Source organism: Heloderma suspectum, chromosome 17 (assembly GCF_057233095.1).
Source record: "Heloderma suspectum isolate Gila_16-S chromosome 17, 16-S_ref, whole genome shotgun sequence".
NCBI classification, from domain to species: domain Eukaryota; kingdom Metazoa; phylum Chordata; class Lepidosauria; order Squamata; family Helodermatidae; genus Heloderma; species Heloderma suspectum.
Genome location: NC_139474.1, coordinates 6,976,903 through 6,991,901, shown reverse-complemented (window position 1 = coordinate 6,991,901; position 14,999 = coordinate 6,976,903). Strand labels below are relative to the sequence as shown.

The following is a 14,999-nucleotide window of genomic DNA, read 5'->3' as shown; positions in this document are numbered from 1 at the left end:
TACTCTGCCGTGGCGATACAACAGCGTGGCAAATCACAGCCGAGGCAAAAGCACGATGGAATGAGCGGTTCCAGGTGAGACCACTGTGGGGCAGGTACTTTGGACACTCAGGGGGAGATCTGGATCTTTAAAAAAAAAAATAGCACACAGGATCATAGCGGCCACATCCGGTTCATGGATGTGAACATCCGGTCATCTGGCCTTAACAGCCACGTGTCTAAGAGCAACACATTTCCTGCATGGGGTAAGTCTAGATGACCATCAAGGACCCTTTCAGATTTACATTGCTTTGACTGTCGTTCAAATGGAAACAGCCTGTTCCTACATACCCGGTCAGCTGGCCTCAATAGCCATGTGTCTAGTTAAGACAGAGGCTGCACGGCTACCTATCAAGGATACCAGATCAACACACAGCCTGTTCCTACATGAAGTATATTCACAAGGTTGATTTTTTTCCCAACAACGACAAAAACCGATTGGGACAGGCTGCGTTAGGAAATTTTAAAACCCAACAATGGGCTTTCTTAGCATCGTTTGCAAGAACCACGCTCCCTTTAGGCTAGGGACCTCTTCCCCCCACAAACCCCTGACAATCTCCTTGCCCTCCCTCACTGATAATAACTGGGGCAGGGAGCAGATCCAGGAAGTCGAGGAAGGCAGAAACTGCAACAATCTGTTCCTTTTCTTCTCCGGGAGGCCTGGTGCCCTCCTCATAGAATCATAGAATAGTAGGGTTGGAAGGGGCCTATAAGACCATCGAGTCCAACCCCCTTGAACCTCCTAGAACTTGCTCCCCAGTTTGGCTGTCGGCACCAGGTCTCCGACACTCATGGCCACCTCGGGAACTGTCCTCTTCCCAAAGCCGGAGGGGTCGGCGGCCAGAACCACCCAACGGATCTGGCTTTCCTCTTCGCCTCTCCCTGCGGAGGCTCGAAACAAAAAAACATTCTTCCGTCCCCTGCCAGGAGGGCGCTGCAGCGTTAAGGCCTGAGAATCCCTGAGCTAGGAGGAGGGTTGACTTTGCTGCGGGAGGGGGGCCAGTAAACTGGGGGGGAGCCCCCGCTCGCGTAACGTAGATGACAGCCGCCCCACCCAAAAGACGCAGGCGCGATTCAGAGGCAGGCGCGGTCCGGCAGCAGGGCAGACGGGGCGGCGCCCTGCAGGGCGGCAGCCGCCTTGCGCGAGGCCTTGCGCAGGAGCGGGCTGTCGGGGTGGCGCTCCTGCAGGTGCCGCAGGTGGGCCTCCTGGCTGTCAGCCGTGGAGCCGCAGTCCTCGCAGACGTAGAGCTTGGCACGGCGCTCCTTGTAGGCGTAGCTGTGCTGCATCCCGTGGATCTTCTTCAGGTGGGACTCGAGCGAGCAGCGCTGGGTGAAGGCCTTGTCGCACAGGTCGCACTTGTAGGGCCGCACGCCTGAGGGGAGCGAGCGGGGAGGGGGAGAGGGAGGTCAGCCTCGCTCTGCGGCCACCAAACAGATACGGGCCCCTTATCATTTCTTACAGGGGTGGGGAACTGCAGACCCGGGGGCCGAATCTGGCCCTCTGGGATTCCCAAAAGGCCACATTCCTTCCTCCCAAGCACCGATCATTTGGGGGGTTCCCGGCTTTCGTGCAGGTTTTTTCCCCCCCGTTCTAAAAGCTTGAAATGCTGTGGCCTCCCCAGCTGTGTAATGCGCTCCCTAGAGAGGTCCGCCAGGCGCCTACATTGTCCTCTTTCCAGCACCAGGTGAAGACCTTTTTATTTCCCCAGCATTTTAGCACTCTAGCCTTTTAGCTCTGCTGCTTTATTTTAAATCTCTGCATCGCAGCTAGGTTTTACGCTGGTGGTGCTTTTATATTGCCGTTTTAAGCTTTCATATTTTATATTGTTCTATGCTTTACCTGGAGGTTTTAATTGCTGTGAACCGCCCAGAGGGCTTCAGCTGTGGGGCGGTACAGAAATGTAATAAATAAATTAATAGATAAACCCAATCACATGCCACGCAAAGGCCAGCTTCCTCTCATCAAATTTTGAGCCCGCTGTCCAAATTCTTTATTATTTATTTATTACGTTTATATCCCACCTTTTTCCTTCCTAAGGAACTTAAGGTGGTGTATATAATCGTCCTCCTCTGTTTTATCCTCACAACAACAACCCTGTGAGGTAGGTTGGGCTGAGAGTCGGCGACTGGCCCAAAGTTGCCCAGCAAGCTTCCAAGGCTGAGGAGGGACTCGAACCCGGATCTCCCAGCTCCCAGTCCAACACTCCAGCCACTCCACCACGCTGGATCCACCTCGCCGGGCCCCTCTCGAGTCCCAGACAGCTCCCCCCGCCACCCAAGCTCACCCGTGTGTGTCCGGACGTGGCGCTTGAGGTCGAAGGTGTCGTTGAAGCCTTTGTTGCAGTACTGGCAGAGATGGCGTTTCACGTGGCTGTGGCATTTCATGTGGCGGTTCAGCATGCGCTGGAATGAGAAGCCTTTCTGGCAGTAAGGGCAGGAGAGCTGATCGCTCGGCCCGTCGCCCTGCGTCACCTGAAGGGAGAAGGGTTGGAAAGAGGCCTTGCTGGACAGAGGCATGCAGGGAGCAAGCGCGGCCATTACAAAAGGCCCTGTCCTGAGCCGTGCCGTTGCTCCGTCTGGCTCGGCAGCCTCAGGATCGAACCTGGGACCTGCTGAAGGTGAGCGGGGCTGTTCTTCGCCCCTCAGTGCACCACCAAATTTCGGCGGGTGCAGCTCACAGAGGAGCCAGATTGCAGCTACGCCCAGCCCGGGTGCGAAGGAAAGCCCAGAGGAGACTTGCTGGAGCTTCGTTGGGTAAGGTCTGAGTAACAGTTCACAAAACCGCTTAGCTCTCCCCAAAAGGTTTCTTCCAGACAGCTTGCGTGAGCCCTCAGGCAGTGTCTCGGCCAAGACTGGGCATTCTGCTCATGCTCAGAGGCACGCTCCCTGAATCCTTCGGCGTGGGCCCTTAATTTCCCTTCCCAGTGACTAAGAAGCCAAACAACCTCTTGCTCCTTCCTTTCTGCTCAGATTTCACCCCCGCGGTTAATACATTGATTGTAAGCTCCCAGAGGCAGAGACCTGCATTTCTGCTTGCGAAAAATTACAGGGTCCGTTTCCTGAGTCCAGTTCAAGGTGTGTATCTTGTTACGCCCCACGGCAGGGGCGGGGAAACCTAAAGCCCTCCAGATGTTGCTGGGACTACAACTCCAATCCTCCCTGACCATTGGCCCTGCTGTCTGGGGCTAATGGGAATTGGAGTCCAACAACATCTGGAGGGCCACCGGTTCCCACGCCTGTTTTTTAATTTATTTATTTATTTATTTATTTATTTATTTCATTTCTATACCGCCCAATAGCCGAAGCTCTCTTACCTGGAGGTGCCGGGAATCGAACCGCTGACCTTCCAGCCAAGCACCCTGCCACCGGGCTACAGCTCCTCTTCCCCTCCTTCCCTCCCACATCGGGCCCTACATACCTTGATTTTGGGGCGCAGGAAGCCAGGCTCCGCATCCTGCTGTATGCCACTGGGGACCTGGGCGGTGCAATGGGGCTGTGCAGCTGTGTACGTGGAGTTTCGTATCGTCATGTCCAGGGGCATCGGGTACGAAGGAGGCTCGGCCACCGAAGGCTCTGGGTCTTTCCACAGGGCATACCCGCCCAAGGAGACTGGGGGAGGGAAAAGGAGACGCAGAGTTTGAGGGGGTTCCCAGAGGTCCTCTAGTCCAGCCCCCTGCTCCGTGCAAGATCTCCCAGGACTACAGCATTCCCCAACAGACGTTGCTGCATTCCAGTGGTGGGTGGACCTTAAGGTGAAAGGGGTGGGGCCAAAAATACAAAAAAAACCCGCATATTTTAACTTCTAGCTCGTATTGCCTGTAATTAAGTCTTAGGAGAGGCATTTCAACCTTTTGGGTCGGGGGGTGGCTGCAAAAGCCAGGAAATCACCTCCAAGCAGTGGTTGGAGGAAAGGGGGCATGGCCAGGGGAAGGAGCGTGGCCATTCTGGGGAGCCCCGATTTGGCCCCCAGATCTGAGGTTCCCCATCCTTGCTCTACTTAAAGTTCCACAGTGAGCAAGAACACACACACACCAGTAATCAGTTCCATTGTCTTACCATCAAGACGTTTCTCCTAATGTTCAACCAAAATCTAGCCCTCCTGTGAATTAAGCCCATTAGATCTAGTTCTGCTCTCTGGGACATCAGCATCAGAGAACGGGTCTCTCCCCTCTTCTACATGATAGCCCTTCAAGGATGTGAAAAGGGCTCTCACGTCTCCCCTCGGTCTTCTCTTCTCCAGGCTAAACATTACCCAGTTCCTTCAACTGTTCTTCATAGGACTGGTTTCCCACCCTGGATAGTACTCCAGATGAGGTCTGGGTAGCGTGGATGAAAGTGGAGCTGTTCCTTTGCGTGACTTGGAAAACTGTGGCTGGATTAACACAGCCTGAAATGGCATTTGCCTTGTTTGCAGCTGCATCACAAGGCTGCGCTCATGAGATCTTTTTCACCTGTACACCAGACGATGTCGGACCAGTGCAGAGTAGGAAGAAGAAGCATTGAGCAAAATAACATATTGATATAGGGGAGCAGTGCTCAAAACTTGCGGGGTGGAAGAAACCAACCTCTTTCTACAATATAAACATCCTGTCGAGGAAGGGAGTTTAGAAGAGGTAGATGCATGGGGGCTTAACACCTGGACTGCTGGCTCTAAATCAGCCATGCTGGCTGGGGCTTATGGGAGTTGTTGTCCAACACAAGGGATTAGTCCCTGGTTCAAGCTTCTAAAACAGAGCGCAGAACTTCTTTCTGCCCAAGGGCAGAATTCCATCTTGGTGAAGCACTCAGGGGCCACAATCCAGTGGTGGGCAGGGCCAATGAGAAAAGGGGCGGGGCAAAACCCAAAATGCCTGCACATTTGAGCTTCAAGCTCTTATTGCCAGCAGCTAAGCCCTAGGAGAGGCATTTCAACCTTTTCAAAGGAGGGGGGAAAGTTCCCAAGAGCCATGAAACCATCAAATTATCCGTGGTTGGGGGAAAAGAAGGCATGGCCCACTGGGGAACCGCAGGGGGCAGGATTGGGACCCTCAGAGGGCCAGATATGGTGCCCAGGCCTGAAATTCTCCAGGCCAGCCCTGGGTTAATTAATCTGGAATAAACAAATGCAATCTTGAAAATATTTTTTACTTTCCCAGCTGCACTGGCTGGTAGTCCATGTCCAGGCCTGATTCAAAGTGCTGGTATTAACATTCACAGCTCTAAACAGCTTAGGGCCAGGTTATCTAAAGGATCGCCTCCTCCCATATGTGCCTGCCCCGAACCTATGGTCATCCTCAGGGGTCCTTCTCCAGGAGCCCCCGCCAAAGGAAGTGATGTGGGCGGCTACCAGGAGGAGGGCCTTTTCTGCTGTGGCACCCCAGGTGTGGAACGAACTCCCTAGAGAGGTTCGCCTGGGGCCTACATTGTACTCTTTCCGGCACCAAGTTAAGACCTTTTTATTTTCCCAGGAATTTTTAGCATTCCAGTTTTTTAGCTCTGCTGTCTTAAATCTGCTACTGTGTTTTAAATATCTACACCGCTGCTATTTTTTCTCTGGTTGTATTTTTATTCTGTAGTTTTAATCTGTTATATTCCATATTGTATTTCCTGTTGTATCGCTGTGATTTTAATTTTGTGAACCACCCAGAAAGCTTCGGCTATTGGGCGGTATAAAAATGGAATATATAAATAAATGTTGGGACAACAGGGCCAGAAAACAATTAGAAACCCCTCCGCCTCACATCTATTTATTTTATTTATTACATTTATATCCCACCTTTTTTCCTCCTTAAGGAACCCAAGGCGGCATACGTAATGCTCCTCCTCTCCATTTTATCCTCACAACAACAACCCTGTGAGGTGGGCTGGACCACTACACCACACTGGCTCTCTACACTACATCACATGTTTAAGGACACCTTACCTCCCGCCACACAAAACCAGAATGGGGCTTTGTTGGATACAAGCCAAAAAGGAAAACCAATATGTATAAAGGGGGCGTGGTGCTGGGGGAGAAATGTATAATCTCTTTGACTCAGGTGCTAGTCCTCATGACGGGAACTCACCTGGAACAGTTATGGGGTTCTCTTCCCCCCCACAGCCACAATCCACCCCTCCTTCAGCTTCATTCCCTACCACCACCCAACGCCAGCTGTACTAGCAAGTAAACAGCTCAGAACCGGTTAACCGGGATGATATTGGAAAGTCCGACCCATCCCAGGTAGTTAATTAAGCGTTTCCGGGCCGGCGCCACCACTGCAGCTCCTGTCACCTGCCCTGGGGAAGGTAGAGTGGGAGGGCGCATGTCGCAATCGCCCTGAACGCCAATCCAAAGGAGCATCACCCAGACGCCCCGTTCTTCCTGGCTCCGTTGCAGAGAGAAAGAACAACTCAGCACTGGGCAGAGCCCCGGAGGGAGTCCGACACACCTTGTGATGCAACTCACGAGGCGACCCAAAGCAGAGGGGGTGCCCAGTCTGAACGTTCCTGCAAAGTCTACCAGTAAAGGGCTGATTAACAGCCAGCAAAAGGCTGATTGATAGCTGGCAAGGGGCTGATCCATGAAGGCTGTTGTTCGGTTTTGCTTTGAATCAGGGGTGGGCAATTTCTTTCCATCCAGATGTGTTGGCCTACACCTCCCATCAGCCCTAGCCAACAGTCAAGGATAATGGGAGCTGTAGTCAAAAACATCTGGAGCGCCACAAGCAACCCACACCCCTTCTGTACATTGTCTGCTGCAAAACAGAGGTGTCAGGAACACGTTGCAGAACAGAGAATCCATTGGTGGCAAACGCAAAAAGAAAAACACACATCTCTTGCTCACAGTCAAAAAGCTTCCTTTGCACAGAAGCAGCCGCGTTACGTTTCACTTCGATTTCTATCAAGCAGCCCGAAGTGAACTGGCAAGTCATTTGAAGCCTGTCAAATTCGTCAGGGTGGTTTTCCCCCCCCCTTTTCTTTCTTTTTTTAATTAAAAGGAGCGCAAAAGGTTTTGTGCCAAAGTAGCTGCAATTTGAAAGGGGAGGTGCTGGAACGCAAACCTCCCTGAAAGCCACATCTCCATCCCCTGAAACCCTTTTCCCTTAATTGCAGCTAGGCAAGGGCTGGCTGCAGTTCTTGGAAGCTCTGCACATTCTCAGAGGCACTCTCACGTATGCTGTGTGGCATCTCCCGGAGCCGAATGCCGGGAGGCTTAAATTGAGCCGTGCTCCAAGCGTCTGTTTTCCCCCGTTTTAAAATTTCTTTTGATACTTGTATACCACTAAATATAATAAAAGCCCTAAGCTGTTCACACATACATTTCTGGGGAAGAGGCAGTGGTGGGGCGGGGCGGGGGTGTTGTCTAATTATGAATGCAGGAAACTGGAGGACTCTGGTCATGTTACCACCACGGCTTGCTGTGTTTTTGTCGGACGAAGTCCCCGCAACAGGGGGAAGGAACGTCTGCCAGCCTGAGGTCCCCAGTAAATTTCATAGAAGCTCTCGGGGGCCACATTCCAGTAGTGGGCATGGCCAAAGGCAAAAAGGCAATGCATATTTTACCTTGAAGCTCGTATTGCCCGTAACTAGCCTTAGGAGAAGCATTTCAGCCTTTTAGAATGGGGAAAAATTGCGCAAAAGCTGGAAAACTGGGGGGAGAAGGTGTGACCATCTGGTAACACCCTGAGGGCCAGTTTTAGAGCCCGGGCCTTCAGTTCCTCACCTCTGCCCCACACCATTAATAGTTGTGTGACAGCTGGAAGAACTTGGGTTCAAGTACCCACTCAGCCACGAAGCTCACTGGGTGACTTCAGGCCAGTTACTGACTTCCAGCCTAACCTACCTCACAGGGTTGTTGCAAGGTAACAGGGAGAGGAGGAAGGCCTTGGAAGAAGGGCAGGCCAGCAATGAAACAGAGAAAACAGCTACAGCTTTCCCAGTTACAACATACAGACACAGAGAGACGCACACAAAAGCTCTTAATTATAAAGATTAAATAAAACAAAGGCCCAGCAAGTTCGCGGCCAAGCTGAGGTTTGCACAAAGGATTTGAAGCTCACGCTCCAAACTTCAAAGGCTTCCTGAGAAGTCTGGGGGCGCAATCTCGGCACGCAGGCTCCGGAGACTTTACAAGAGCGGGTTGCAAAGCGCTAAGCCCCAGAATTTGTTCTCAGCAGCCCTGTTTATTTATTTATTTATTTATTTATTTATTGCATTTCTATCCCGCCTTTTTTCCTCTTGCAAGGCACCCAAGGCGGCTTACATTATCATCCTCCTCTCCATTTTATCCTCACAACAACAACCCTGTGAGGTGGGTTGGGCTGAGAGTCTGTGACTGGCCCAAAGTCACCCAGTGAGCTTCCATGGCTGAGTGGGGACTAGAACCCGGATCTCCCAGCTCCCAGTTCAACACTCTTGCCACTACACCAGACTGGCTCTCTGTGAACACATTCCCTGGAACACATTCAGATGACGATGCCTCTGAGGAGGTACAGAGCGCACCCATGCCACACACCAGAGTATAGTGTCTCACAGCTATTAATAGCAAAACATCCTGCATAATGAAAAGGGTGTGTGTGGACAGACATGTTGCACTCCCCTGAGGGATACCTAATAGCATCAGTGATGGAAATGTGCGTGTGTCTGTTTTTAAGCTCCCCGTAACAGTATCCTCACCTAGATTGTAGCTGGAATTGTTTTTAACAGTGTATTTAAAAAAAAAAATGACTCATTTCATTTCTATGCCACCCCATAGCTGAAGCTCTCTGGGCAGTTCACGAAAATTAAAACCACAAGGTACAGCATAAAAACAATATAAAATATGAAAGCATTAAAACTACAGTATGAAAGTACAACCAGCATAAAGCCTAGCAACACTGCAGAGATTTAAAATACAGTTAACAAATTTAAAACAGCTTCTAAAATACAGTTAGCACATTAAAAAAACTAGAATGCTAAAATTCCTGGGAAATTAAAAGGTCTTCACCCGATGACGGAAAAAGTACAACAGAGGCACCAGGCGAACCTCTCTAGGGAGCTCATTCCACAGCTGGGTGCCACAGCAAAAAAGGCCCCCTTCCTGGTAGCCACCTGCCTCACTTCCTTTGGCGGGGGCTCACAGAGGAGGACCCCTGAAGATGGTCTTAGGGTCTGAGCAGGTACCTTCAGGTAACCTGGCCCCAGGTAAATGCAATTTGCATCGTTACTGCAGTTGAAATTGTTTTCAGTCGTGTATTTGAAATGTGATTTTTAAAACATTTATAGGTGAACTGCTTAGGGATTTTATTATATCAAGCAGCACGTAAGTGTTACTAATAAATTAATGAATGAAAATGGAGCCCTGTACTTTGCAGAGGAATAAGTGGCCAACAGTTCACGAATACAGGAAAAAATCATGGGGTGTCGCTGGGGAGATGTTCATGGGGGGCAAAAGCTGCTCCCAGTCTCTGGCGCCTCGCCACTGAGCACTGAGCTTTACCATAGCACCGTCCCTTCATCTGCATAGCCTCATTTTGGGTTCTGTGTTTCTTGGTCATGCTTGCATGTGACACAGCAGTGGAGGGGAGCAGGATGGGATGCAGAGAAATGGACTTGGCATCATCGATGCAATATATATTAAACAGAGCCAGTGTAGCGCAGTGGTTAGAGTGTTGGACTGGGACTCGGGAGATCTGGGCTCTAGTCCCCACTTGGCCATGAAGCTTACTGGCTGACTTTGAGCCAGTCACAGGACTGTCAGCCTAGCCTACCTCACAGGGTTGTTGCGAGGATAAAATGGAGAGGAGGAGGATAATGTAAGCCGTCCTGGGTTCCTTGCAAGAGGAAAAAAGGTGGGATATAAATAGAATAATAGATAGATAATAGATAGATATGCTGGGTTGTGAACTGCTTAGATATTTTAGGATAGTAAGTGGTATAAAAGTCGCATAAATAAATACACATGGCTGCTTACAGCAAAGGGAACCTGTGGCCCTGGAGAAGTTGCTCGACTACGAACCCCATCATCCCCAGTCTGCCTGGCCAATGGTCAGAGATGATGGAAGTTGGGAGTCTGACATCATCTATAGGGACACAGGTTTCCCAGCTCTGGCCTACAGAGTAGAATAAGGAAACGTGACAAAAAGGTCCCTGCCCCAAAGGTGTTTACAGTCTAAATGTTGACAGCACAGCAGGGGCAGGAAGGGGAGAACATGGGAGAGGGCAGGACCCGAGCCTCTGCCAACTTTGGCTTTCTTTCTGTCACAGAGGAGGCCCATTACCGCCTCCCACTCTAGCCTACCTCACCGGGGTGTTGTGTCTCATTGAAGACATAGAGAGCTAGTGTAGTGTTAGAGATCAGAGTGCCAGATTAGGCCTGGAGAGACCCAGGTTCAAATCCTCACTCGGCCCTGAAGCTCACAGAGCATCCTTCAGCCAGCCACCCTCTCCCAACCTAACCTACCTCCTAGGGTTGTTAGGAGGATTAAAACGAGTTCCTTGGAAGGAAGGGCATCAGATATAATATACCTTTAAAACCAGCCTTGCTCTCCATCCATTTAGCTAAGCTGGCTGGGGGATGCTGGGAGTTGTAGGCCTTTCTTACATCCACAGGCATAGGATTGCACCCGAAAGCGCTTTGTGCCAATAACTAAACCTTAGGAGAGCCATTTCAGCCTTTTAGAATGGGGGGGGGGGAAACTGCGCAGATGCTGGGAAATGCCAAATGATGAGTGTTTGGGGGAAAGGGGGCGAAGACAGGGGAAGACCGTGGGGCCTTTTGGAGAACCATGGCGGGCCAGATTAGAACCCCAGGCTTCAGGCTCCCCACCCTCTGCCCTCAACTCATCATCTTTGTTGCCCAACGAACAGAGCTTAAAACAGACATTAAAGGCCTGAGGTTTTCATTTTGGTCAGCAAGGGGTGTGTCGGCGGGAGGGAGCAGTGGGGGTTCAAATCCTCTCCCCAAGTCACCAGGTTGGAATCTACAGTGGAAACCTGTGCCAGGCTTCCAGTGTGCGTAATTAGAAGCTAATTACAGGCTCCCAAGTTGAGCTCTGCAATGCCTGCCAAGTCCGACAGAGAACTTTACGAGCCAAGCGTCAGGCTTGGGTAGCCCTCCGTCGCCAAGCCAGTTGCCCACATTCTGGCCACGATCTTCAAGACCACCCCAGGACGGGACACGGGTGTGTGTGCTGATGCTACCCACGGCTCTCAGCTCCAACAGCCTGGGTGAAACCTCCAGGGTACTTCCGAACACCCATCCCTGGAGGACAATGAAGCAAGGAACGCGGTTGCCGTCAGGCCCCGTTTTTCCCCAAAGCACCTGGCTGAGCTGCTGACGGAAGTAGGATGCTGGGTTTAGCGAGACCCTTGGTCTAATGCAACAGTGTTCCAAAGGGTTCGATAAATTCATGGTGGTAGCGATGTCAGCAGCAACGATTACTAAATGGATCCTCCATGGACCGAGGCATTATATCTCAGAATAACAGGTGAACAGCAGGGGGGGGTGATGTCTCATTTCCCTGCTTCCTTGAAGCCTCTGATCAGCCACTGTGACACACAGGAAGCTGGACCCCTGGTAGGGCTGTTCTTATGTTCGGAGAGAGGAAAAGAAGTCTCTCTCTCGTTCTGTTCTCGCAGGGGATGTTCAGAGTAAACATCCACGGAAGAAACAACAAAGAATTTTGTGGGGCCTGAAAGCCACCTTCCCTAGCCTGGTGCCCTCTGGATGTTTTTGGACTTCAACTCCCATCACCCCTAGCCAAGCATGGCCAATGGTCCAGAATGCTGGGAGTTGTAGTCTGAAACCTCCAGAGGGCACCAGGTTGGTGAGTGCTGCCAGAAAGTCTCAGAGATTTATTCCAGCATCAACTTTGGGAGTCCATAAAAGCTCACGCCAGGATAAATCTTGTCAGCCCTTTAAGGTGCTATAAAACCCTGTTGTTTTCGCTGTAACAGACTAACATGACTCCCTCTGCAGATATCATCAGGGGTAATTACTGAGATCAGAAGGTGTCAGGAGTCCCTTCTGTAAAATGGGTGCAGTGCCTAGTAATTAAGAGGAGGAAGCTGAGACCTGAAAGCAGGTTCCTGGCTTCACCCTCTGTCCCCTGAAGGGGAAGTGATGCCTAGCAGCTACAGCAGAAACCTCCCAGGGTTCTTGAAGGAAGGGAGAAGCATCTGGAGGTTAGAGCAACCAGAAACCTCCCAGGGTTCTTGACCCTGTTTGAAGGGAGTAGCATCTAGAGGTTAGAGCAAGAGGCTGTGATGAGCCAGGACTCCTGGGTCCTCACTCTTATAGTACAGGGATATCAGGTGTGTACATGGGGTGGCAGTGGGAATATTCTGAGCCAAGTTTTCAGAAAGGTTTACGGGTGCGTTACTAGGAAGATTCGGGATTAAAATATTTCTTCCTCACTTTTCCAACCCGAACCGGGCTTTCAAAGCTGTGAGACAGGCAGGAATTCAACAGGTCAATCGTGTTCTCTCATTAGGAGCCCCACTGCAGCCTGCTGCATTTCTGCCTGCTGTGTAGCACTTTAAAAAAAAAATAACGATCCTATCAAGGCAGCGATAATATTAATAATGGGTGTGGGATCCTATGTACGCCTCCTTGGAAGCCCCCCCCCCCCCCCGAATAAAACGACGTGTTCAGAATCGAGTTCCACGCGATCCTGAGCTTGCGCGGGTGGAGGGAAGCCTTAAACGCCTGGCGCATCTACCGTGGGAGAGGCAAGAGTGGCGTCTCCACAGACCAATCCCACCTTGCGCCCTCCAGCAGAGCCCACCCCTTCCCCGCGCACTCCCTTTTATTTTCCATTTGCGCCTCCGGCTTCTCAGACGACCAACCAGCCAAATTGCCGGCGAGTTTAAACATTACATGCTAAGCGAGGGGGCTGCGCGTAATTGCGCTTTCCAGCATTCGGGGCGGGGAGAAAACAATAGCGTTGGGGGGACTGAGCGCGCCTTGCAGGTGCGATTCCCACCCACCCCATGGGGAAAAAAAGTTTTTAAAAGTTGGTAGCGGGACCATCTCCTTGTCGCCCCCCACCACGATCCCGGAACCGCCAGTAAATGAGGTGGATTCCCAGGAATCCAAGTGAACCACGAAGCCGTGCAAACTTTGCCCTCTCGACCCCTAAGAGGGCCGTTATTTATCCGCCACCTTCTTCCACCCCCCCCTCCTTCCTCCTCCTCCTCCTCCTCCTTTCTCAGGTCTGATCTACCTCGGAGACATTTTCTTTTAAAGCAACTTACCTTTTTAAAAAAGAAAAAAAGAAAGAAAAGGTACCTTCAGCAAACAAACTCCGAGCCAAGCCATTTTAAAAGAAAGGGGAGGGACAATTCTCAATTGCGCCCAAGTAAAACAGGCGTGACTCCGGTTTTGTTTTTTTATTATCCCAAATCCGGAGCGACCGTTGTTAAACTTTACTCCCTCCCGGGACTCACCTGGGACGTAAATTTCCCCTCTTTCTTCATCGGGAAGCTCGCTCCAGTTCCTCTTGCCGGTGGAAACGCACGTTTTTTTCACCAGGAAAGCTCGGGGCATCTTAATTGGGGGGGGGGGGTCTTTTCTTTAAAAAAAAAAATAAAAATTACTCTTCCTCTCTCCAAATGGGATTGTTTCTTTAGTCCTCTGGCTCGCTTCTCTCCTCCCACGCCTCGAAAGGGAACAGGCAGGCGGGCGGGGGGGAGACGAAAGGGAAAGAGTTTTGTTTAAAAACAAAAACTATGTGTTCGTTCTGCGGCTGGGACGTTGAGACAAACAAAGGCAAAGTTTGGGGTTCTGGGCGTCCGGCGGATGGAATGCTCGCCCTGCGAACGTTCCAAAACTGGTCAGTTTCGCTCCCCCACGCCGCTTTCAAGGAGCCGACTCCGGCTTTGGCGTGCGGGGCTTCAACCGGGAATCGAAGTAGCCGAGCAAGGTGAGCAGAGGGCGGAGGAGGCGAGGAGCAGGTTAAAATCCCCTCTTTGTCCGTCGTCTCTTTCTTTCTCTCTGTTTCCATCCGCCTCGGGTCTCCTCCCGACGCGTTTTGTCCTTTGCTGAGCAATTCGGGGGGGGGGAGAGAAATAATCGTAGGTTTCCTTCAGACCCCCCACCCACCACGTCCTCTCGCGATCCCGAGGCGCCAAGCCGGTTACTCGCGAGCCGAAGGAGACGAGTCAACTCGTCCCTTTCCTTGGCTTCTAATTAGATCAGATGTTTTGGGGGTGTGGTGGGGAAGGCGCATGCGTGTGGAAATAACGGTGCCCTTACCTTTTTGCGCCTGTGTGTGTGTGTGTTACCTGGCTGCCAAACCGGTTTGCGAGTGACTGGGAGAGGGGGAGGAGATGGTGATTTTGATTCTGACACGGGATTTCGAGGATAGTTTTTGTCTTGAGCTTTTGTTCCTCCCTCTCTTCCTTCAACACAATCGGGGGGGGGGGCGCGGATATTTATTTCCCCCCTCCCATTCCCTCCCTTCTGGCTTTGTGATCGTTGTGTCGAATTCCAGAACTAAACTGGGGTTAAAAAAATAAAAGAGGAACTGAAGGGATCTGGATGAGAGGTGGAGATGGGGGGAGGGTGCCTTGATTCCCTCCCCCTTCCCTTCCTACCTGGAATGGGAAACTTAGTAAACACCCAGAACAAAGCTGAAGCTAACTGGAGGAGAAGGGACAGGAAGAGTTCAGAGAGACGCCCTGACCCCAAGCAAAGCGCCCGGGAAGGGGGGGGGTCGCATCTGACCCCCCGCGTGTATTAACAGGATCCGCCTTGATTTAATTATTCCTAATACATCAAGGATTAAATTAATATTTCTGAATTCTGATATGGCCCCCACTGGATACAAGGGGCCTGTAAGAAAAGCAAATTGTTGTAATCCCCCCCCCCCAATTGTGTCCTGAGTCCTGGGGGAACTACATAGAGGTTTACAAATCTAAGCAGGACCTGCAACAGAATGTTACAGCATGTGGTGCTCCTTTTCAGGAAGTTAGCCAGGCACCACCACTTTGAGGAAAATCAATTCCATTCTCATTCTCCTG

General features: G+C 51.2%; 1 protein-coding gene across 1 annotated transcript; it reads right to left on the bottom strand.

Annotated features, from left to right (window-relative positions):
• Positions 1-780: 780 nt before the first annotated feature.
• On the bottom strand, positions 781-13,524 carry OVOL1 (ovo like transcriptional repressor 1). The gene is made up of 5 exons (XM_084823606.1): positions 13,425-13,524; positions 3,457-3,647; positions 2,324-2,510; positions 1,147-1,411; positions 781-958 (listed from the first exon to the last, which is right to left on the bottom strand). The coding sequence occupies exons 1-5, from the start codon at positions 13,522-13,524 to the stop codon at positions 781-783; spliced, it is 921 nt and encodes a 306-aa protein (XP_084679732.1).
• Positions 13,525-14,999: the final 1,475 nt, after the last annotated feature.